Consider the following 25,275-nt stretch of genomic DNA (forward strand, 5'->3'; position numbering starts at 1 on the left):
GCTCACCACCTTGTAAGGATGGTGAGCAAATTCGGACTTGTTAACCAAAATGACACTCTTCAAGTGGCAAGCCTCCTTCCCATCAATCCTTAATTCACGCCACTATTTTGTAGAACTGATTATATACTTCTAATGGAAGTCAGGTTCTTGGGATCTACTAGATTGTAGTTTCTGAATAATAGTAAACCTATCCAACAGGTTTAATTCACCTCAGTTATAGGTTGTTTAATTTGGGTTATGAACCTTTAACAGAGGTTTCAATTTAGGGTTTTTGACCATCTCCATTTGAGGTCTGATATTTTGGATCTCCAAAATAACTCGTTAATCGGTTCTAGCCTCTGAATATGAAGAGTAATAAGCTTGTTCGATATGTTAATTTGCGATTTTGGTTGGTTTATACAACGTAGCAAACCTGTTTGGATTTGGAGGGTTAGGAAGTTCAGTGGATTTAGTACACTTATGCGCGTCTCCCGCTTTCTGTCGCATCCACACCTTGAGAACATTGTACAACTCAGCACAATCGATCATTCTTTGCGGGCTTATTAATCAAAAAGTGTTTGAAGAGGAACTACTTATTTCAACATATAATGACCATTCCTAACAAAGGAATAAGTTACAAAGACATGTAAGAAGAAAATGCATGTAAAACAAACTGGCTCTAGCTTGGCACAAATCTACAGATGACTGCACAAAGTTAATAGAGTTCTTCAAGTGTGGCTTGCAAAGCTGAATACACAGCGCGCCAACCCTGTTGGGTAGGGTGAGCAGTGTCCCAAAAGAATGCAGATTCAGGATTTTTACAAATGGTGTACTTCTTTGAACCACTTTCGTCCACACTCCCACAAGAATATTCACTGCTTATACCAATGCAGCATGGCCTTAATGGGTTCTCAAACTTTATGCTTCCTGCTCAAGGACAAGATGATTTCACGTATTAGCATTTCATTCGATATTTGTGTGCTTTAGTGCTTTAATATGATTTGTTAAAGGTCACCAAATCCAGTGTTAAACAATATAGACTGCTTAAGATTTTTTTTTTTTTTTTTTTTTTTTTTTTTTGCGGTCTTCACCGACTATGCCTCAATGACTCGATGATCTAACAACAGAACTTAGAAAATTTTAATGGGACAAAGAAAATTTGTTAGTATAAGCTAAAGAGTAAGAGTTATATCGTACTCACCTAGATCTCCTTTGTTCTTGAACACCGACGTGAACGAGGCATAAAGATCAAGAATGATAAAAGAATTCTTGGTTTCGTTGTTCAACTTGGCCACAGCTTGCTGCAACAAAAGGTTGTGGAAACTGACTAGCGCGTTCTCAGTTCCATTGCATTGTTGGAATGAAAATGCTGCCGCGCTCGAAGGAAGACATCCCAAAGGTTGAAGTGCTGTCACAACTATTTTGCTCACTCCCAAGGCATAAATACGTTTCAAGTTCACAGTTACTTGATTCACGACTGATGTGATGAAGGGTTGCCAACCCTATAATGCACAGATAATTGAAGAGAAAGAGGAGTTCAACACAAATAAATTGCATGTTGAGTTCATGCACGAAAAAATATTTGTAATTAACGTTTAATTGGCCAAAAAAACAAAGAATCATTGTTGTAGTTAGTTAGAATTATAGCACATGTGTGATTGTGATTGTGTAAATCATGAGGAGAGATTATACAAGAATCCTATGAGACGTAGAAAATATGTTCTATTATTGTTTGTATTACTTGGAGAACAATAATTCGTGTAATTTTGCAATAGTGCTGTCACTATATTGGACAAATACCCTACTATTTTTGGAAACGGAATGCGGATACACTTGATATTGTTTTTTCATTCTTTTTATGAAAACTGTTATGTGTGCGAACCTGAACAGAGCCATTTGTGGCGACATAAGTCCTGTAATCGTTACCCGCAACGGTGACGAGGGCGACTGAAGAGTGAAGATCCTTGGGAGTGAAGACATAGTCGTTTTTTATGAGCTTCTGGAAGAAGTCAATCTGGGTTGTCATGTTGGGATCCAAAACCAAGGTATTAAAAACACCTGTGCCTCCATATGCGAAATTCACTCCATACTTCAAATGTTTGGCCCCGACTTTTCTAAATCTGAATGGTATTGGAGACTTAACTCCTATAAACCTAGCTGCAATATCATGTGTGTTAGAATATGTTAGGGAGAAATTAGAATCATATATATGTAGGTCAGACTAATCTGCTCGAATTGGTATTGGAGACTTAACTCCTATAAACCTAGTTGCAATATCATGTGTGTTAGAATATGTTAGGGAGAAATTAGAATCATATATATGTAGGTCAGACTAATCTGCCCTAATTCAATTCGAGAACTTATATATTGTGTGGATACTGCAAATGGTATAATGAATGTACACATGTTATAGCATGTAGATTGAGTTTTACCGTATTAACATTATAACTTGAAATATAAACTTGCCATGTAAATTGGTTATATCACATGCATGTGTTCCAATACTATACAATATTTGTTTCAATCCAAAGGCTTTCCTTAAATTATAGCTTTTAATATATGAATTATAACTGTTGGAGGGAAAATAAAGTAAGTATGTGTTCCAATGCGGAAAAGAACAAAATTATAACTGTTGGAGGGAAAATAAAGTAAGTATGAATTGGTCTAGTAAAGGACAATGGGGACAGAGTGGGACAAAGAATGTTCAAGCAAAAAAGTAGAGAATTAGCACAGAAATTCATGAGTAAGAGTCAATAGTGTAGATGAAGAGAAATATCCAAGACTCCAAAAGGTTGAGCTAGCTCATGTGATAAAGTAAGAAATTACATGATGGTGGCCTGACATAACATAAGAAATTACATGATGTGGCCTGACATAACATGTGGATTAAAAGCAAAAATAAAAATAAAAAGCATGCCCAATAATGCAACAACTTTACAGGTAAAAAGAAAACCACCCAAAGAGGCCATTATCTTAAGAGGAACCCACCAGCACCACTATACCATTTTACAGCAATAGTGTATTACTAAAGAGAGCACTAAAGCGTAGGTAAACAAAGTTAACTGAGCAAAGAAAAAGAAAAGCTTGGTACTTTCACACCTTGCAACAAAAAGCAGAGAATTGCACAAGATTAGACAGTGAATCAGAGAGAAGGGTTGGTACCAAGGAAATCGGTGAGGACACGGCCATCGGAGAAACGGCCACTGGGTTTTCCCGGGAATGTGATTCCATAGGGTAGTTTCCAAGAACTGGCCACTGATTTCCCGTTGTTTCCTGTGTCAGAATATGAGTCTCCAAAGACAAATAGCTTCGTCGGCCGCCAAGCAAATAGGTGGCGCTGTGTGTGGTGGTGGTGGTGAGCTGCTGAAACTAGCACCCCTTTTTGTCCTATAACAAAACGTAACCAAATCAAAACAGAGACAGGTATTGGAAAATAATTATTTTACACCCATTTTTGTCTCTGCGCAATCTTGTTTATTTCTAATCTTTCGATTGAATAAATCGAAGGAGAATATATAGACAGAAATAAACAGAATTTCCAGAAGGAGAAAAAAAGTGAGCGTAAACCATTTTCACATAGTATTAACGCATATGCATGCATACCTGAGAGGAGGTAGAAGAGAAAGAGAGTGAGGAGGAGGAAGAGTGTTTGAGGTGGTTTCATGGTAGGCTGTGAAAGAAAGAAGCTTTGACTTGCTGAAAGAGATGTAAGATGGAGTTGGAGATCATGCACTACTTAAATTTAATGAAGATAGAAGGAAAGGAAGAATAACTGAGATTCTCAATGCCTTATATAGTGAAATCAGTGGTGTGTGGCTGATGATAAAATATGTGAATGTTTAAGGGTGACATTGCAATTTGCGTTCTTTTTTTCTTTATTTGTCAGTCCAAAAAGTAAAGCCACACCTCAAAAAAATAACATGAATAAGTTATATGGTAATTATACAAACAATAAGATGAACAAGATGAGAACTCTGCCTACTAATATTCGTATGCACATGAACATATTCTGTTTCTCTGAAGGCTTCCGTACGTCAAACAAGACGGGGGCCGCCCTGGCTGAGGTCTTTTGGTGAATGGGCCGCCTGGATTCCTCGTCAAGAAAAGAATGAATAAAATATATCCTTCTATTGTATATGTGAAGGACAATGTGAAGTTTCAAAAGGGTCTAAAGTTTGAACAATGGTATTAGGACTCGTCTGTGTTTCTGTGATCCTGCTTCGCAACGTGAGAGTATTGTAAACTATGTCATATAATTTAAGGGGCACAATACTTGGCTCCATACATATAAATAAGGGTCTTTTCATATGACGAAGTGACATAATTTTGAAACTGCTTAGGCATTCATATGATTTATGTTGACAAATTGACATTTATGGTAAGTTATTGCTCATATCAAACCATTAATTAAATAAATATACATCATAGTATACATTTCATAATGGATGTGCTAGTATCGAACAATATTGGAAGTGATGAATTGATGTGTGCTTCAGTCAGTGTGACTCACTGAATCTTGGTGATCCCTCCACCAAGACGGTCAAGGTAAGTACTCTCCAAGAAGTGTGTCTAGGCAAGTAGTTAAGCCAAGTTGTATTGACATGAGAGCTTAGGGAAGATAGTTCAAGACTACACCATGTCATGTAGTTCATTAACTCCACATAAAATCTGTTTGATATTTGTCATCAAACGTAAGAAATGGATTCATAATATTTATGGAACATAACATTACTCATATTGCATAATGAGGGATAAAGAATTGAAGTTGAAGGGGATTCTAAAATTCTCGTTGACACTACCAATCTTAAGTCTGCAGTACCTTGGCGAATCAACACTTTAATCAAGCGAAGGCAGCGTGTGGTTTGTTATGTGATCTTTACAACATATTCTTCGTGAAGTCAACGTCGAATGCTTTAATTTGCTTCATTGGGTCATAATTTGGATGTAGTCTAAGTTGGTTAAACACGCACTTGAGACTCTCTTGCTGTTGGATGTCTTAGAGGCTTTTCGTTGTAATTTTTTTCCTATGCTATAAAAAAGGGGAAAAGGATCTGGTGTGATCTGGATTTTCTATCATATATCATGCGATCAGTTTTTATTAAGTATTATTTATAATATTTATTTTAAATTTTAAAATAATTTCTGACCGCATGTTATACAATAGACAGTTCAGATCACGCGAGAATCATTTTCCTAATAAAACGAGCTATCCAAAACGTATGCATTAATAAATAATTATACATGGGACATACATAGATAACTTGCATGCAGGTAACATCGGATACATGACGTCGTAGGGCTTTTAGCTTCGACTTGGATCCGCGTAGATGTGATTTTTCAGAAACTTAAATAACAAGTCAATATTATAAAGTAAAAAAACGAGTATTTCTAGTGTAAACCAGCTGTAACAAACGTAAGAACGACTCTAGGATTTACAAGCCCAAGAGGTCAACGTCTAATCGTGCCTATTAAGATTCAAAGTGCTACGATCCATGAGAGCCAATGGGAAAACAAGAAAATAAAGGGTTTCTCCTATTAATATTGTGTTGGAAAATAATAATATTTAAGTTTATTTTATTGGTGGGTTTAATTTGGGCCCAAGTCATGAGAATTGGGGTTTTGCTTCACTACCTATTAGTACTTAGAGTGAGTTTACATAAATATGATGTTTTGTTTTTCAATTTAAAAGTCAGTCGAGATGTAGTTCAGATACGGATGGGCATAAAAACCGTTAAACTGGAAAACCGAATCGAACCGTGACAAAAAAAAAACCGTAAAAAACTGTGTTGACCAAAAAAGTCAAAACTGGAACAAAAACCGAACCGAACCGTTTCAAACGATTTCGGTTCCGGTTTGGAAATATTAAGAATTGGAGGAACCAGACCAGCCGCTTTTAATATAAATTATTGTTTTATTATTATTTTTATATAAATAAGATATTTTTCCAAGAAGACCATGTGCACCCATTATTTTTCTTCACTTCTCTCCCCCTCCTTTGTTGTTTTATCACTTTTCTCTCCTACATTATTTTTCTCCATTCTTTTCCAGTACATATTATGCATTATGTACATTTTAGTTTTAGTTTAAGATCTACACTTTGGTCTTGATATGAGTCTTTCTATCTTTTGATTTATATTTATATACACACTTTCTATCTTCCGATCACAAATCTTGTAGATCTAGTAGTGGAAACTCAAATTTACTTGAATTTATGGTTGAAATATGTGTTTGGTATTAGAAGTAGAAAATTAGAAAAAACACATATATAATTTTGGTTGGAACCGTAAATCGACATGAACCGAATCGAAATCGTCATGAACCGAACCGTATGGTTTTAATAATAAATTTAAGCGGAATCGCACCGAACTGAACCGTTTAAATTTTCCGGTTCCGATTTTATTTTGAGGGTGGAACTGGGCCGAATGAGACCATGCCCACCCCTAAGTTCAGAAGATTATAGTCATGAAAATATTTTATTTTAGTTAATAAAATTATATTTAGTGTTTGTAGTCGGTTTCTGTAATTTCGGTTTGTTATTCTTCGTTTGTTCTTCGCAAACTTTATTGAACTCTTAAATAGGCCTTGATCAAGTCAAAGTCAATATCATGAAATAATTTTTTTGAAAGGTATTATGAAATAAGTTGGTAACCCTGTTGGGGTATGAAACTAGATGAAACAACGTTATATCAAGGCTGAAGGGGTCAATGACACCAACACTAGTTTCAAAAAAAAAAAACAGATACTAGCACTCTCTCAGATCGATATGTTCTTATTTTCCTTATAAATTATACATGTCTTTTCAATTTCAAGCACCTAATGATAATGTGAAGTGCAGAGGTGGCTTAAAAGCAAGGCGAAGCATGTGTATTGAGCCTCATTTTAAATTTGGCTCATATTTTCTTCATACACTTACTGTATATCGTAAAATTTTATGCTTCATAGTATTCTTCATTATAAAGGAGGAAAAAAAGGTTCTTATTCTGATAAATCTAATTGACGTACCTCAAACTCATATTGTTGTGAAAAAACGTATTAAGGTACTGAATTAAAAAGGTCTCATTTCACTTTCGTCTTAGGCCTCAAGTTTGCATTGAGACGGCTCCAGTGAAATGGATGATGTTTACCATGTTTTGTTTAAGGATATAGAAAGGGCAAGAGTCGAACTATTTTTGTAAACACAAAACAAAGTGCTCAACACTGAGTAAGCTTGGAGTATATAATTGTGGATGCTTTATTTATAAAGCCTTTGTGTCAAAACTATATATGGCTGAATGAAGTCTTTTTTTTTATGCTCAAACTATTAAGTGACACATGTGACTACATAATATGTTTGATTTAATGACAGCGGTATCATCTGATCATTGAGTTGTTAGAGTTGATTAAGCAGTCTGTTACTAGTTAAGTAGTCTTGATATCTCCGTTATGCTGTTACATAAATAGCTTATGTAATTTCTCTTGTACGGTATTCAATTCATTCATACAATTACAGAACAACAATTATATCAGTCTCTCTCTAAAATTCTCTCTCTTTTCGGTTTGTCTACATTTCTAAATATTTCAATGTAGTATTATGTTAACAGGGTCCAGTTACGTACGTTCGATGTTGGATCAATTACCACTGATAAGCAGGATCTTGAGATCCAAGATTATGTTAATAAGCCGGATCTTGGTTTGTGTGCTTTTGAAAATTTAACCAAACCCTTCGAGATCAGATCAAGCATGACAGTGCCTCAATTGCCCAATTAATTCTAGAGATACTAAATTGACACATTGACAATTTAATGATTTTTTTTTTTTTAATAGATTCAATATAAGCCGTCTCACTTACAACTAAAGAGTATTACCACTATACCGTAGTATTAAGTGGCAATTTACTATCTAAAAGTTACGATGATAACACATTTGTAGATCCAAAATCAACGATACAATAATATATTTACTCTAATTCAGGGGTGGCGGATTTAAGTTAAACCATCTACATAAGTCGAACTTAAAATCTTTCACTTACACGTAAAAATAAATTAATACCACTATACTAAACCGAAGTAATAAGTGGCAAGTTAACTCCATCAATAAACTAAGGCCATTAGCCCTCTCCATCATGTTGAAAATCAAATATTACAAGATTACAATCAAAATAGGAGAGAAAAGAAACCTAGTAATATTCTACCTTTCTTCTATTGGTGGAGTAATCCTAATGAGCAAGCCAGGGAAAACATCATCAGGGTCATGGATATGTGGATTCTCTTCAACAATGTAGGGGTCTCCACATTTTTCAATAATTGTTTGCAGAGTCTCTCCTTCACGAACCACATAAATTTCATCGCACGGCTTGTTCAATGCAACCATTTGGAGTTGGACCTTCCTCGCCGTGAATTCGCTTTCGCTTGATTCACAGCAGCTTAGAACCAGAACGAGTGCCAAGAGCAAGGCACAATAACAAGCAATCTTCTCTGCCAATATTACAGTACTTGATGAACACATAACACACACCATGTTGTTTTTTCTTAGGATCAGTGATTGTGGTACGTGGACGTGTTGGTCTTATATATATTTAAGAGAGAAGTAGTTTTTTTCTTTGGTAGTTGGAGTGGGTGCAATTCTTGGCGGGTGTTCAAACGCTTTCTCTTAATGTGTGATAGGTACAAATGCAGGTCAGCACATAAGACGATAAACTAAAAGAAAGAGGAAAAGAGTTGGTTAAACTGCTTTATTAAATGAATTTGGTCCTGGGTTTTGACACCAAGACTTTGTTATGTTCTTTTTATTTTTAAATTTTCTAATTTGTTTTGGTTGTAACAAGAAGCTAGCGGAGGAGAGGGTCAAAGATGTTACTGAACCCATGTCCAAGAAACTTATGAAATTAAATATTTTTAACCAAACCCAAAGAAGTTAAGCTTAATGAAAACTTTAAATCAGTTTATATACTAAACAATAAAATGAATATATCAAATGAAATTGAGCAACTGCTTTTGGAATTGATTATTTAATTTTTAGTAGCAGAGTTGCTCAAGTGTATTTTGTAAAGTTGAATACCCAACGCCCAATCCTTGAAAGAGGAAAATTATCAAGTTTTCGTATGAAGTGAAGCAATTTTGTTTCCTAAGTTGATAAAACAAAATAATGAGGAAATTAATTTTTTTTTTTTTTTTTGTTACAAGTTATTTCTTCACTGGAGATTGGTGGAGCGATCGAGAGGAAATGAAATTTCCTTGTTAAACAATTTCTTTGTCCTCGCTAAAAAGAGAAGGAATACAACCTCACTCCCACCAAATATAGAAAGAATCCAACCTTACTCCCACCAAATATAGAAAGAATCCAACTTTATCCATGTAAAATAAATTTCTTACGTGAAAAACGTTTTCATCGCTTTACATCTCCAGCAAGTTTACTTCAATCCCACTCCCACCAACCAAGTTTTTCATGAATGTACGAAGCACATTGATAGCACGTTTATTAATTCGTAATCAGATTGAAAGGAATTGAATTGAGGAAGAATCAGAATAGTATTATTATGAAAGTTGTTTACTAAACTGTAATCGAAATCAAACTCCTTATTTTCATTCTGATTATAAGTGCGTAAACATGCCATGAGAATAAATATCATGTTGTCCGAGATCGAATTCAATCTGGAGCTATTGTCACAGCTCACTTGCCCACAAAATGTCAGCTTGCCGACATGTTTACTAAATCACCTAGTGAGCCATCATTTCGTTTCTAAATCACATAGCCAGCCATCATTTCGTTTCTTATTTGGCAAGTTAGACGCTCTTGACATCCACAATTCAATGTGAGGGAGAGTGTTAACGGGAAGAAAGGAAGATTTGCTTGATTGTAGTATCATATCAATTAGTTATTGTGATTGATTGTAATTGACAATTTGTATATATTTGCCTAAATAGATCAGTTGTAAACTGTATAACTACATATGTATTGTAGGTCTAATTTACAGAATCATATAAAGGACAGAGAGAGGGGGTGTGGCACATAGAGAGAGAAGAGAGAGATGTGTAATTGTGAGGTGTGTTTTATTCCACCCCATTGTGCCTTTATTTATAGTAGTGGAGAAGGTTAAATCCTTACCCTAATAGGATTACAACTCTAATAGGATAATATCTAGTCTAAGAGATATGGTAGAATCCCATAAGGATATCCTAGATATGTTAGGATTTACACAATCACATTCCTAATCTCCATATGACTGCAACACTCCCCCTTGAGTGTGTAAATACTCAAACAAATGGCACATCAGGTCGTCATTGATGAAGTGGATTAGTTGATGAAGTTGTCGGCACAATGAGCGAATGCGAGTCTCAAATCAACGGAAGAATGCATAAAAAGGTAAAACTCACAAAACATCGTTATGGTAAAAGCCAAGGTGGAAGAAAAATACATAGACTAAGGAAAAAAGTGAGAAGTTGCATTAAGTCAAAATTATACGTCTTCTGAACGCAAGTAGAAGAGCTCACAAGGGTATGATCAACCCAGGATGGGTGCCTCGTCAAAACCTAGTTAGGTAGCAAAAATCAAGTGGGAAAAATGCTCCTAATTGTAGGGAAAATGAGTACATTAAGATCAAGAGAGTATACTTCTGGATACTCCCCCTAAGTTTGACAAAACTTCCAAATGAGAACTACAAGCATTGTATATGAATAGTTAGGCATACTAATTTCTCGGACAAGCTTCTGGAAGGTTGACTTCGATAGTGACGTCGTGTAGAGGTCGGCAAGGTTGTCTGGGATTAGCTTGCATGACTTCAATCTCCTGATACTTTGCTAATGTAGACGCAATATGTCTTGGCGTTGACTTTGTTGATGTATCATGTCTTGGTCAGGTTGATACATACGACATAATCTTCATGGATTGTCGTCGGGACTCAATGATGGATGACAACAACAAGTACTTCGAATATACTCAACAAGAGTTTCTAACCATGTCTCACGTGTGACGTAGTGAAATAAGGTGACTCTTGGAATGAGTTGAAGATTTCGCAACTAAGGTCATATCGTGGACCTCCAAGATATTGCGATATCCCTAACGTAAAGACATAACCATTCGGGGATTTGCCGTGTGCGGGTTTGATAAGTAACCTGCATTAGCATAATAAGTAAGGCAAGCATCATTTCGAGGATCAAAGGTGTCGGATACGTTTGATATACATTGGGATTAGCCTAAATCAGTAGTACCTTTTAGGGTAGCAGAAAAACATCTTTAATACCAATTGCGTGTAGGTGCGGTGATGCATCTTTACTAATAGATCAACATCGAATGAGATGTCTTATCTAATGCAATAAGCTAAGTACAATAAGCGCAGAGTTGAACTCAGATATGGAACTTTGAATTCCATAACCTCCTCAAGGGTCTCATTTGCATATAACGTTGGAAGATCATAGGTATACTCAAAGGGTAACACCTTCAGGGTGTCGTTCGACTGGTAGACCAAAGTACCGTCAGAACAACACCTGAACTTCAGGTCAAGGCATAAATGAGTTTTCCCAAGATCCATCATCTCAATTTCCGTCTTTAGATGTGAGGCAGTTTTCTCAGGCTCTTCTAAAGTCTTAGTGAGATGCATGTCAACGACATAAACTGTAATTATAGCAATTTGGAATAAGACTTTATAGTTTAACATGCAAAGGCATACTTCATATCCCTAACTGATCAAATAATCATTTAGACGGGTATACCACATCCGATGGATTACTTTAATCCATAAGTGAACGCCTCAACCAAGTTGATAGTGTGTTCCGTGGTTTGGAACTATTTAAACCAGTCCATGTAATTCTTCGGGAACTTACATGTAAATCTCTGTATCTATATCCCCATAGAGAAACACCAACCACATTCATAATGTTGCTATTAATCACAAGGCGTTTGAGGGAAACCTTGCACCATAAGGCGTGCATTATATCGCACTATTTCATTCATCTCAAATAGCATGGTTACCTTGGGCAGTAGAGGAACGATAGGTCCAAAACACACTTTGGTAAGGAATTTAACCTGGATTGTAATTTTAGTTGTCCAATCAGTTCTACGTTGTCACTAATCTATGGAACACGGTTCGATATCGTCGCTTTTCATGTATGTCAGTAGCTACCATATAAGTGAAAACATCATCAATGATAATCTCATTCCAATTCCATTAACTCATCCAAACTAATATAATGGACCAAGAACTTCAAGTCTCAGGAGTAATCCAAATTAATCTCATGAGATGAAAATGATTTGAGACAGCGATCGAGTATGGATTCATTGTGTGTCGTGACCTTCCTCTTCTAGGTAAGTGAATCCTATGAACCGAGTGATCTGTCGTGCTTCAGACCAAGACAGATTGATTGGCTATCCGCCAGTGTATCAGACTGTCCAACAAGGAAAGCCAAATCGTCCAATAGGGGTGGCACACCCTTTGGGGATGTTGACTCGACGTTCGTTAAATACGTCTATCCTTACAGGCATGTTTTCAGTTGGTATATGATCTCGTCACTTTAGCTAGATCAGAGGAATGCTTTTGGAGCAACATTCTAAAAGCTAGAATTCATCACACTTGTGCGATACAGGGATCGAGATGAGACATAGTGGGTAACGTCCACGCAAATTCGCGTCATTCTACAGGAACGTTGACGTTTTTATCTCCCCCTAACGACGAGAAGACTATCTCATTGAAGTGATAATTCGCAAAATAAGCAGTAAAGAAATCACATGCAAGGGCTCTAAAAGAGCTCTTATGAAGGAGAATTATAATCGACAAAGATTCCCAACCTTTTGTGAGGACCCATATTGGTACGTTGCGGCGGCGCAACTTGGCACATTGAATGCACACCCAAAATGCGTAAATATGAAGCGTCAGGTTCGTAACTAGTAACCAACTGTAACGTTGAAATGGTTGGATGGCAATGGGCCTCAAGGTGGACCAACATAGCTGCGTACAAGATTTCATAGCCCTAGGGAAAAACCAAAAGCTTGGTGCGTTGACCAAGGTCCTGATGATCAATTAAATTGCACTTTATGATCACTCTGCGAGCTATTTTGGGGTGAACATGGGAATTATAAACCCAAGACACATGCAATACTTTATAAAAAAAATAAAAAATAAAAATAAAATAAAAATAAAAAACCATCAATATAAACTCTCCGACATTATCTAGTCTCCTAGACTTTATAGGATAAGTAGGGTGGTGAACCCTTAAAATCGGCCAAGAGGTTTAACAACAATGTGTGTGGACAAATATGTGACCAGTTTGTCAATTCAACAACCAAAACCATAAGTATTTATATAGTTTGCATTTTGGTTGGATTAGTCCACATATATTCCCTTGAATCCACTATGAAAAGAGGATCGTTTCGTATCTTTGCTAAGGATGATTTAGAAAATCAATTTTCCAAACGAGCAGGCTTGGCAAAGTGTGCTTGTAAGCACAAGATCCTTACTTCAGGTAAAGATATGTGTCGGAGCATCATTGTTCGACCTAAGTGTCCAAAATGGTCATGTCAAAGCAAGTAAACCGCTCGAATCACCCGGCTCCAGGCCGGCCACAAGTGGCATGTTCCCAGTTAAGAAATAGCCCATTGGCCCTAAAGCAAAGCTTCAAGCTCATTTTTGGAGGTGGTGCAAAGATATTCAACTTTATTTTCTTTAGTGGTTTCATTTATGATCGTTGTCATCTTGAATATCCTTAAAACTCAACGACGTTCTTCCGGAACGGGGAGAATATAAGGTTTCTTAAATGGTAATGTATTATCATTCATACAATGAGGAGCATGCCAATGCTCTTAATCAGGTTGGATAGACCTGAAGTCATTGCTAGAGATGTGGTTTAGGTGTAAAGTTAGTGTGCGTGGTATCACATTCATCCAGACAACTAACTTTCTCACATTCATACCTAATCACATGTTTAATTGAATTTGGTCACATGTATACAAGAAACATGATTCAATTAACTCATATGCGAGGACAAGATCGATAAGATTATCCATAACTAAAACAAACACCAAAAGTGAATCCAAGAACATAGAAAAAATATTCATAAAGTAAATGGTTTATTAAGGGGATTCGGCCAACAAGGTCATCCATGTCAATATTATGTTCTTCCAACGATGTTTGGTGGAGCAAAATTAGTCTCACATATTGACTACAAGAATGGTACTCCTCAACGACATTGGTGGGGGCACGAACAAATGCATAACCAATAATTTATTCCATCGAGACAAAAGTAAATTCAACAGGGTTGAGGTTCGGAAACAATATCCCTAATTCTTGAAGTTTTAGGTCTTAGGTGCCAAGGATCATGCTTCGGGCATGATGCCACACCTTGGCAAGCCCTAATTCTACCATATGTTGTAAAAAACAAACTCAAAATTAGATTGTGAAAGAAACAGACCCAGACTTAGGTTAGGTAGGCTTCAATCGAAGCCAGCGACGTCTGTTTGGTAAGCCTCTATTGAAGCAGAGCAATACCATTATGTGCATGCCACATCCCAGCCCGAGGTCCACCACATCCTGGGCCTGCCCCCTCCGTAGCATGATATTGTCCGCTTTGGGCCCTACTGTTTCTGGGAACTCACACAAGAACTTCCCAGTGGGTCACCCATCATGGGATTGCTCTCGTGTGCTACTCGCTTAACTTCGGAGTTTTTACGGAACCCGAAGCCAGTGAGCTCCCAAAAGGGTTCGTGCTAGGTAGGGATGGGAATATGCATACAAGGATCATTCCCCTGGGCGATGTGGGATCTTACAGTGCACCTCTGTCGAAGCATAGCATGCCCTTCGGTGCATCCCTGCCGAAACAGGGCATCACCATTTGGTAGGCTTTGACCGAACTGGGTTAGCCATTCGGTAGACTCCAGCCGAACTGGGTCTATACTGTTCGGTAAACTCAAACTGAAGCTGGGTCTATACCCTTCTCTCATGTTTATGGTAGTAATCAAATCCGAGAATTTGGTAAACTTCCACTTTCTACATTGTTTCTTCATGAGCTAGAAACAAGGAAGAACGAGAAAAGTATTCTCCAATCAAAATTCGATCAGATTTATAAACTTCAGAGTCATACTCATTCATGGACATAAGTCTTTGAGTAAAGTTCATGGCAAAGGCTTATTCTGCTTTCCCATGCCATTGTTAGCCTCAATGATTACTCAGCTTCTTGATAGTCAAGTGGATATTCATGTCTTTTACCCACATAAAGTGATTGTAGTCAAGAAACGTCCAAATCAGTGAAATCGAACTTGTTACGGTTCGACAATCCACTAAATGAAGGGAACAAGATTGTGATTGGTGCTATAAAAATTAAAATTTTCCATAAGCATCAAAGTTAGAACATTCAGGTTCTAAGACATGGTTTACATGAAAAAATCAGTTTTTCATGGATGTATTGTTTTATGAACACTTCAGGTTTCAAAGGCACTAAATTTGAAACTACAAGTTTAAGTTTAGTTATGAACTTCCGATTCATAAAATGAGGTACCTGTAAGAACACAGAATATAATATACAACTAAGTGCAGTGGATTTGGGTTGCTTCAAGAACTCAAGTGTGAGTGCTTCAGGACTACAAATGGTAGTCAACGGTTCAAATAAAATATTGAATCGTTAATTTCCAAAAAGTGGAGTTCAAGCCAATAATTTTGGATTAATTGTCAGATTAATGGACTACTGGTCACTTTAATTAATTTAATAGATCAAGGCCATTCAGGATCAATCATAGAAGGAAAATAATACAAAGTTTCACGCCATATTTTGGGCTAGACGGCTGTGGGCCATTTGAAAGAAAAGCCCAAAAAAATGGTTAAGGCCGTGAAATTGGGCACCAAAATTATGGGTGCAGGCTGGAAAAAAAAGAAGGCCAAATATGGCTTTAGGCCGAGAAAAAGAGGCAGCCCAGCATTGGATTGTTAGCTACTGTCCAATCTGTATAGCCCAGCAGCTGCAAGCTGCTGGTTGGGCCATGTGAGGCTGCTGCAAGCAACCCATCAACCTACAAAATAAAGTTGCAGGCTTGCTGCACTCACGGGCCGAGGGAAAAAAAATTCATAAGCAGCAGGCTTGCTTCTGATGAGGTGGCACGGATTGGGGCTGCAGGCCCAATCATGAAGAACCCAGGCATGGTGATACGCACGCAGCAAACCCAAAAGGTTGCTGCAGTTTTGGTCCATGTTTGGCTCAGCGCAGCTTCGAGCCATGATTTTTCCATATTTTCTTTTTATATTTTTTTTTCTTCAAAATCTAGGGTTTGGAAAAACCCTAAATTGCTTCTATTTTCTTTCAATTCTTTGACTCACAAATTTCACATAGCATAAATTGCGTAATGCATGAACAAATATATGAATCATATACAATATATATATATATATATATATCGGAAGGTAAATATAAATGTAGGGGGTTCATGCATCATGGTGAATGTTTTCATGCTTCATGGTCGTTTCAAATATCTTCATTTATTTAAGCGTACCTGATTGGCAGAAAACAATAAAAACCTTTGAATTTTGTAGAAGATCCTTCTCGGAAAGTCGGAATTGCATCTCCCATGCGTTGTATCACGTTCAACAAAGAAAATTAAATTGAATCAATAGCATGTAAACCAATTCAATAAAATAATAAATTAATCATCAAAAGAATGATTAAAACGTAATATTCCCCTGATTGAAGATTAAACTCTCTTTAGCGCAGCGTCAAGAACGTGCTAATAACATGTTGTAGGCCTAATTTACTGAATCATATAAAGGATAAAGAAAGGGGGTGCGGCACATAGAGAGAGAAGAGAGAGATGTGTAATTGTGAGATGTGTTCTATTCCACCCCATTGTGCCTTTATTTATAGTAGTAGGGAAGGTTAAATCCTTACCCTAATAGGATAATGTCTAGTCTAAGAGATATGGTAGAATCTCATAAGGATATCCTAGATATGTTAGGATTTACACAATCACATTCCTAATCTGATAGGACTGCAACAATATGTATTATCATCATCGAGAAATCAAAGGGAAATTTTCTCACAATTCACATATTCTTAAGAAAAAAAATCTTGGATTATTACTAATTGGTCACATTTTTGGACCTAATTATCCCTAAAATTTAGGGCAAAAAAATTATTGCTCAAGTGACTAAAAGAATACTTTCTTGCACCCAAAGTAATGTATCCAATTATTCTCCCTCTAAAAGAATACTTTCAAGCACCATTTTTAGTTTCTTACATACGTCATCTTTATTTCTGACCATTAGTTTGAATAAATCAAATAGAGTTAACGGCAAAAATTAAATAGGGATAAGTAAGAGAGCAAAACAAATATGTGTTTATCGTTTCTCTTGTTGTTGCATATTGTATCATGAAAAGTAAAGATAAAGTGTAAGAAACTCATCAATTAACTAGAGAGAGAGAGAGAGAGAGAGAGAGAGAGAGAGAGAGAGGAGAGTTTAAGGTATAAAGGTAAAGGTACCGATTCAATCAGTGAGGACGCGATCATCGGAGTAACAACCTGTGGGTTTGGAAGGAGTTTCCATAAGGGTACCAATTATTTATTTTTATTTAAAAAACAATTATGTAGTTAACATATGTAAATTTATTAATACATTAATGTCATGGACTTCCATCAAAATGTAAAAACGAAATAGGTCCAATAAACATAAGGAGCTAGGGCCAGAATACTACTTTTTCCTATATTTTTCTATTGACCTAAACTAAAAATATGAAGATTCTTGAGTAAAGCATCCAATGAACAGTCCCTCAGATTTCTCAGAGAGAATAAAAATTCCTTTACAGTATGTGAAAAAAAAATAGACAAGATTGCGACTTTATTCTCTTTTGTAACGTAACCAACCATATAAACTTCCATTACCTTTTGATTTGGTGGTATTTTTCCTTTCAACGTTAAAGGTATCTCAAACTTAAATGTGTCATCCCTTGTTAAATAAATAAATAAATAAATAATCATATAGATGAAACAAAAATGTCTCCCAAAGATTTTTTGGTTAAAGTGGGATCCAAAAAGATTGCCAACGAGGAACTTTTATTAAAACAAACACACATTTACAAACAAACAAAGGCTCACTTTATTCCTATAGACAAATAAAGAACGGGCTTAAAAATAAAGAAAACACAGAAAATGAGCCCAACAACAATGAAGCCCAAACACAACAAAACGTCTGAGAACCATCTATTGTGCTTTCCATCACTGATCCAAGAATCATCCAGCCATCCGATTCTCCGTCCACCACCAATCATCACCTCCACAGACGCCACTTGCGCACAGCCATCAACAAGAGATAGTCGGCGAGAGAGAAGCCAACCATCAGAAAGAAGCTCCGGGAAATTCCCAAGCAACACCGCCAGAAATGGCAGACAACAAGGAAAACATGGTGGTGTAGGAAACACCCGAGCCGGATAAAACACCGAAACTCTACACACGAACTCAACAGAAAACATGGCTGAAAATCGAAGCAAGGAAGGGCTATGAAAGGGATATCCACCTGGGGTTGAGGAATTGGAAAGGCCAGAAAGGAAAATTGGAAGAACCATCAGCAGATGGAAGAGGAGAAGAAAGAAAGGACAAAAATAAAAGACCACCCACCGATCCCAGCCGCAGCTAGGATCAGTGACACCAAACGGAAGCATGATCAGAAAATCACTCACACAAAAGGGTAAGAAGCACCCTTAAGCAGAGGGAAAGACTATAATGTAAGAAGCACCCTTAAGCAGAGGGAAGGACTATAATGTATCCCAAAGATTGACTTATGGTTAATGTATGTATACAGAGACAGTATATGTTGGTGTTCAATAAAAAAAAGGTGTTAAGTGAATGAGCTAAAATGGAAGAAAAAAAGAAAGCCATGAAATGGAAAAGAAAGGAAAAAAACAAATACACGACACACACTCTCATTGCAAATACATGTGTTCCTTTTGTATTTTTCACTTCTCTTTTGTACAGGCTTATTTCTTCTCGCACATTTACATCCAACACAAACTCAACCTCTGAATCTTTTCCAGAAACATGGAGGGTAGGAAGCTTCCCTACTCCGCCATCGTCAGAATCATAGTCCTCTCGTCGGAAAAAGTTGGATTGTATATAACATTTGTTCTATAAACTGCTTAAACTTACAGTCAAATAAGAAAGAGGAAAAAAAAATCTAGTAATTCTGTATTATTCTACCTTTGTTTAAATGGAGTAATCTTGATAACCAAACCAGGAAAAACGTCATCAGAGTCATCAATATGTGGATTCTCCTCAACTATGTAGGGGTCACCACATTTTTCACTAATTGTTTGCAGTGTCTCTCCTTCACGAACCACGTAAATTTCATCACACGGCATGTATTCCATATGATCATCATCAATCTGGAGCTGAACCATCCTTCCCTTGTATTCGCTTTCGCCGGATAACGATTGACAGCAGCTCAGAACCAGCATCGCCGCCACAATCAAAGCGCAGTACCAGGAAATCTTCGCTGCCATTGTAGTTGGCGAGGATAAAACATAGACCATGCTTGCTTTAAATTTGTGCCAAGTTGATTTTTCTTTGGACTGAAATTGGATTATGGCTCTTGGAGAGGAATTGTCGTATTATTTAAGAGAAGGGGAGAATGTCTTTGGTGGTTGGATGGGTATAAAATTCTTGGAGGGAGTTGAAACTGCTCTCTCAATGTGGTAGGTAAACGTCAGCACAAATGACTTGAAAAAAGAAAACCCTAAAAAATAATTTAAAAATAAAGGAAGAGGGGAAAATAGTCGGTATATTTTGTAAAGCACATGATGTAACGGTTACATGTTAGATTTCTTCTTTAAATCGTTAGAAAAAAAAAATCCAATCATCAACTACCACATCATATGGTTTACAAAACATAGGACTCGTTTGGAAGTGAAAATGGCTGAAAGTGCTTTTGGTGAAAATGTGTTTGGATTCTAAAAGCACTGCAAGTACTTCCTGCAAGAAGCACTTCAAGTTTTTTTTTTTTTCAGAATTCACTTACATTTTACTAAGAATTGATTATAAAGCACTCTCATTAGAAATATTTTCAATCATTTTAAAAGCACTTTCAAAACAGTAGAGTAAATTCTCTACCTTTTTCATATCAACTGCCTTGTTAAATGGATTTGGTCTTGGGGGTTTTGACACACCTGCTTCTCTTTGGTATGCCTTTGGCTCTTTTTTGTAGAGGGGTGGCTGGTTAAGGCAATAAAGACTTTTTCAAACAATGGTGGCTGAGTGTGGTGGCTAATAAATTAAATCAAAAAAATACTAGGAAAATTATAATATTGTGTTCTGCCGCCCTGTTTTGACATATTGAATATAATTAGCTAGATGACGATTGTAGAAAGGTATCAAACACCAAATAAGACGAAGGATTTGCATGTTGCGTCTAAATAAATACCATATGTTTACCTAGTTACAAAAACTTGATAATACCTCTTACGTTTGAGAGATTTTTGAGTGGGGTTGTCGTATATGGCGGTTTCTGGTTGTCTGGAGAACTAGAGCCGCATCCGTCATCCCTGTACATAAAATTATGGGGTTCCAGTTTTATGTGTAACCGCACTGACACGTAATTTGGCTAACATACGCGAAATTCTAAAAAATAAATAATAGAATAGGCATCACCTAACCACTAGAGACTGAGCAGACAGATTATTTAAAGAAACTGGTTGGAGGGATGGAAAGAGACCTCCAAACCGGGAACTTGGGCAGTCACAGTTACAAGAATTGAGTTCAAATAGATCTCTTGTGGATCACTGCTCTACTGCTCAAGTGTCATTTTTATGCAGGTTTTCTTGGGACGAAACACAAATTAATTTCTTTAACGTCATACCGAGTAATTAAACATGTAAAAATTTGAGACGGAAAATTAAACGCGACAATTTTGCACAGAAATTCGAAAGGAATGTACTATTCCTTGTTGGTAACTTCATTAGAGGTGTAACCGGACATCATTCAGAAAATGTTTTACAATTTCAAATAAACACAAGGTTTCATGGAAGGCTCGCTCTCTCTTCACGCCTCGGACTTGGGGCATCTCTGAGAAGGGAAAGGCCATGAAGGAAGGTATTGTTAATGGAAACTAGGGGCAGCAGCAATTATCCTTCTCACTAATATGTAGTGCGCTTTCATGATTTCATCAACTGATTTCGTATATAATCCAGGACTGCCTCCACATTCACCGTCCAAGCAACTTCGACAGGGGAATAACCTGTCCATGGATTGCCTGTATTCCACCTGTAATATAGTATACTCATTAGACTCATAGAGAAGCATTTGCGTAAAAAAGAATTCATTGGAGCATGCTAATCTGCACATACTTTTTCAGTCCTTGATCCATCAGTGTATGCCCGACGCAGATACCCTGAGTCTCAACCCTCACAACGCCCTTCTTGTACGTGAAGAGATCAGGACGGACTAGTGCTACAAAACTGACAGGGTCATGAAGGAAAATCCCTGAAACATACGGCAGAGAATCACATAGGTAGAACGTCAAACCAAAATAGAAGGGCTTTTAACAGATTTTGAACAGGTAAGTGTAAGGCTATAGGTTAAGTTTACCATAAACACCATCAGATTTCACATGCCAGTCTCTGTAGAATTTGCACGAGTCACATATGAATTGAGTATGCTTTCCTTTAGATTGCCGCAGTTGAAGGAGGTCATCATCTGAAACCACAATACGATACTCAAGTCAGTTAGGATATCAAAATTCCAGTGGAATAGCTCATGAGAATGTGTCCGGAAAGTTAAGCAAACTGTAAACTGGAAGTTGCACCTGTAAATTTCACTTGGGTTGTAATATTTATTCCAACAACAGTAATGTTAGCCCCAGACGTAAACACAACATCTGCTGCTTCTGGATCTCCATAAATCTGCAAGCCAGACATTGGTTTCTTCATGTACACATTATTGAGACAAAACTGACAAGTAAATGTGAATAGTTCTCAACAGTTAATGGCAGTTATGCAAGTATATGAGTGAGAATAAGCTAAGAGCCTAAGAGGGATGAAAACCAATCCCCACAATTTTTTTCAGGAAAAAGTTACTTCTAAATAAAGCATGAAATAATTTGGTGAAGTGTTATTTTTACTTGTTGCATGCACGGTGGCACTTACATTTGCTTCAGCAGCAGGATTTACATTTCCCAAAGCAAAGAAGGAACCGCCAAGTACGACCACCCTTTTCACCTTTTTTGCGAATGAAGAATCCCTTTTGATTGCCTGAGCAAAGAAGCATTGTCATAATAAGGAAAGATATCAAATCTCATAAGCTCAGGTCAACACCAAAATGAAGAAGTAAAAAGGACTCTTCAACTTACCAATGCTAAGTTTGTCAAGGGACCCAGGGCCAGTATAGATATTTCACCAGGATACTCAGAGATCATATCAACTAAAAACTCAGCAGCATTCTTCTCAATTTTCTTTGTTTTTGGAGGAGGTAGATGCAAGTTCCCCATCCCATCAGAACCATGTATAAAGTCTGCCACACGTGGGCTTCCACCCTACTTCCACAAGGAAACATGGTTATGATAAACTAAATAAGGTTACTTATTAGAAACTAAAGAAGGGGGCATAGGGTAGGGTGTGAACATTATTAAACTATCAACTATCAAATGAAACAAGGGACAAAAAAAATAGCCAATGAACAAATATAAAGGTGTCGCCCAAGGAATGCCCGAAGGCTAACCTCAATTCTAGCCTTCTAGGCCAACTAAAGGAATACATATCAAATTATTACCTTTAGAGGCTCAGGACTTCCCTCTGCCACTGGCAAACCTGGATGCCCTGCGATCTCACACTATCCTTTTGCAGATTAAGAACAGTAATTGATCATGAACACACTCAAAAAGAAAATAAAAAAATGGAATTGATAGACAGACCCGAAGTCATTACAAGAAGATGAAAATCAAAAGACATGAGGACGTACCAGAAGCAAGGCATTGCGAGTGGCGTCTTCCGTGGTGACGTTACCAAATATTGTTGTGAAGCCTAAGATTTCTAACTCCGGTGATTGAAATGCCATTAAGATGGCCATGGTATCATCTGCTGATTAGCAATAAAGAAAAGTATTACACATGAAAACATGTTGGAGAAAGAAAAGTCGATAAATGTTGTTTTGGATTCCATAACAAACGATTTTCTATTACATTTAACTACTAAGTAGATGTCATTCAATTCCCATTTCTATGCAAGCAATATAAAGTTTCTAAACCCTCAAGGGCATATTCTCCCACAGACTTTAACTTTACTACTCTCTACATTGTGATAAAAAAGGAAAGAGGGACAATCCAAAAAACAAGCAGTTCATAATACATGATCCCAATTCTTTACTTTTCCATAATTCACTGATTAACCATAAATAAGTCAATAAAACTCATTAGAATGTGAGCATCCAATCGGCAATAGGAGGAAGAGGCCCAAGAATATGTAAACTGTTAAGGTAAAGCTTCCGTTTCCAATGTGGGACAACTCTCAACATAACCAAGCTTTTCTTTCATGCTTCCTCAACTCCCAGTTCCAAACTATTATTATCCAAAAAATGGTTATGAAAAAGTCAAAATCACCAAATAAAAAGTCAGGCATGGACAAAGAAACACTCCACAAGACGATCACATTTCGAATACATAATTAATTCAATAACTAAAGATCCTCACGCTAACTCCATCACCATTTGGCATAAAACCAATCAAATATTCAGAATAGAAATCATCAAAATGCGGTCGATTCAATGAACGAAAAAACGCAAGCTAAGCCTAAAAGTAAGACAATTGAGCCTAACCCAGCAGTTCTTGTTCCCCAATTTTAGCTTTAGCTCAAACAAGTTCCCCACTTTCCACAATCCAAACCATCACAAAACTCAAAATTAAAAATTCATCCTAGTTACTGTTCCCACATTTTCTCAGTCACCAAACAGAGCAATAGGAACCATCCCAAAATTCAAAATTTACTCTCTCGGCAACCAAACATATCAAAAGGAACGATCACAAAGTTGAAAATTTAAAATTCCAGCCTGGTTACTAATCGCAAATTTTCACAGCAACCAAACAGAGCAAAAGGAACCCTCAAAATTCAAATTTTCTAGCAACCAAACAGGCAATAGGAACACTAATGCATAACACTTGGAAAAAAAAAAAACCAAGCAAATTGAAACAGAAAACTGACCAATTCCAGGGTCGGTATCAATAATGAGCTTCTCGCGCTTCAGATGATTAGCCCGAACGCAGTCTCTTTCGCCATCGACCGCCACACCGTTAGAATTCGTCATCGCGCTCTCCATGAACAAACGCCTTCTCCGATCTCTCTCAGAACGATAAGAACAATCCCAGAGGAAACGACCGCGACTACGTATTTATATAATGTGTATGTATATGCGCGAGATATACTATATTATAGTATGCATACACATATACATACACACACATATATATATAATAATCGGAATTGGGGTTTCGTCGGATTGGGAGGGACGACGAGAGCGATGGTGCCTCAAGAGGCATCTCGGCGAGTTTATATAGGTTTTAGGTGCCGGAAGATGAGGAGGAGACGTGTGCGTTTGGGATCAATCAGGATCGACAGGTGGCACGTTTCAAGTGGATCTCGATCTTGTCCAGTCACTTTGTAACTTTGTTTGCTGAAAATCCCCAGCTCAAGGGAATATCCATGAGGGGACGGAAATGCCGAAATGGAATTACAAAAGCATTATACTTGGGTCCTAACCTGTCCGGATTCAAGATACTGACTTTTTGATGTAAAGAGGTTTTAGTAGACATTAGGCGCTAGTCGAACGACGGGTTAGAGCTTAGCGGTTAGACAGACTAGGCGGATTTAAGTAAATCAATTATATTTCGTGTAAATAAGTGTATGTTTATACTTAAAATATATATAATTTCATCATAAACTACAAAATAAAATGATATATATTATGAAGTATTCGACATAATGAAAACATGAGAAACAAGCATATAATGTGTGTTCATTTAAGTATTCAACAAGCCTTTACAATTTATTGAAAAACAAATAAAATGCAAAATGAAAGCTATCTATTTTCTGTTTAAGTAAGTCACAACCTAATCGGTGTCTAGGCATGTCTGGACGGTCTAGGCTCTCTTTCTTAATTTTCAAATTCCTAAACAGGTGACCAATTGCCTAGCGCCTAGGCGGCGCTAGGCGTAGATTTTTAGAACCGTGCCTGAAACACGAGATGTCATATGTTATATTACAAGTGGAGGAAGAGCTGAAAAATTAAACTTTTCTCCATTTATATAATGACACATGGCTTTGGAAATCTGCACGATTAGAACTAATGGAAGATCACAGGATTTGTGAGAGATAA

The 25,275-nt window shown here is 37.0% G+C and overlaps 2 protein-coding genes across 3 annotated transcripts; both read right to left on the reverse strand.

Annotated features, from left to right (window-relative positions):
* Positions 1-538: 538 nt before the first annotated feature.
* On the reverse strand, positions 539-3,717 carry LOC137713848 (GDSL esterase/lipase At5g03610-like). Its single transcript, XM_068453203.1, has 5 exons — positions 3,583-3,717; positions 3,142-3,366; positions 1,862-2,136; positions 1,181-1,481; positions 539-906 (listed from the first exon to the last, which is right to left on the reverse strand). Exons 1-5 carry the CDS (start codon positions 3,641-3,643, stop codon positions 695-697), a joined length of 1,074 nt encoding a protein of 357 aa, XP_068309304.1. The 5' UTR covers positions 3,644-3,717; the 3' UTR covers positions 539-694.
* A 17,114-nt stretch (positions 3,718-20,831) lies between these two features.
* On the reverse strand, positions 20,832-24,580 carry LOC137712946 (uridine nucleosidase 1-like). 2 transcript variants are annotated; one of them, XM_068452153.1, is made up of 9 exons: positions 24,105-24,578; positions 22,870-22,985; positions 22,681-22,740; positions 22,262-22,444; positions 22,059-22,163; positions 21,719-21,815; positions 21,502-21,609; positions 21,261-21,396; positions 20,832-21,177 (listed from the first exon to the last, which is right to left on the reverse strand). In XM_068452153.1, the coding sequence occupies exons 1-9, from the start codon at positions 24,217-24,219 to the stop codon at positions 21,069-21,071; spliced, it is 1,029 nt and encodes a 342-aa protein (XP_068308254.1). In that variant the 5' UTR covers positions 24,220-24,578; the 3' UTR covers positions 20,832-21,068. The 2 variants fall into 2 exon arrangements, with proteins under 2 accessions (XP_068308254.1, XP_068308255.1); XM_068452154.1 differs by lacking the exon at positions 22,681-22,740 and having other exon boundaries at positions 24,105-24,580.
* Between the last annotated feature and the right edge of the window lie 695 nt (positions 24,581-25,275).

Source organism: Pyrus communis, chromosome 13 (genome assembly GCF_963583255.1).
Source record: "Pyrus communis chromosome 13, drPyrComm1.1, whole genome shotgun sequence".
NCBI lineage: Eukaryota > Viridiplantae > Streptophyta > Magnoliopsida > Rosales > Rosaceae > Pyrus > Pyrus communis.

Bases quoted from the DNA above. Each gene is read 5' to 3' on its own strand.
- LOC137712946 (XM_068452153.1), bottom strand. From the start codon at position 24,219: ATGGAGAGCGCGATGACGAATTCTAACGGTGTGGCGGTCGATGGCGAA. The intron at 22,741-22,869 runs GTACGTCCTCAT...GCAAAAGGATAG, and splicing joins CTCGCAATGCCTTGCTTCTG to TGTGAGATCGCAGGGCATCC. The intron at 21,816-22,058 runs GTAAGTGCCACC...TCTGGCTTGCAG, and splicing joins ATCCTGCTGCTGAAGCAAAT to ATTTATGGAGATCCAGAAGC.
- LOC137713848 (XM_068453203.1), bottom strand. From the start codon at position 3,643: ATGAAACCACCTCAAACACTCTTCCTCCTCCTCACTCTCTTTCTCTTC. The intron at 3,367-3,582 runs GTATGCATGCAT...GTTTTGTTATAG, and splicing joins TCTCTTCTACCTCCTCTCAG to GACAAAAAGGGGTGCTAGTT. The intron at 907-1,180 runs GTGAGTACGATA...GTCCTTGAGCAG, and splicing joins CAAGAACAAAGGAGATCTAG to GAAGCATAAAGTTTGAGAAC.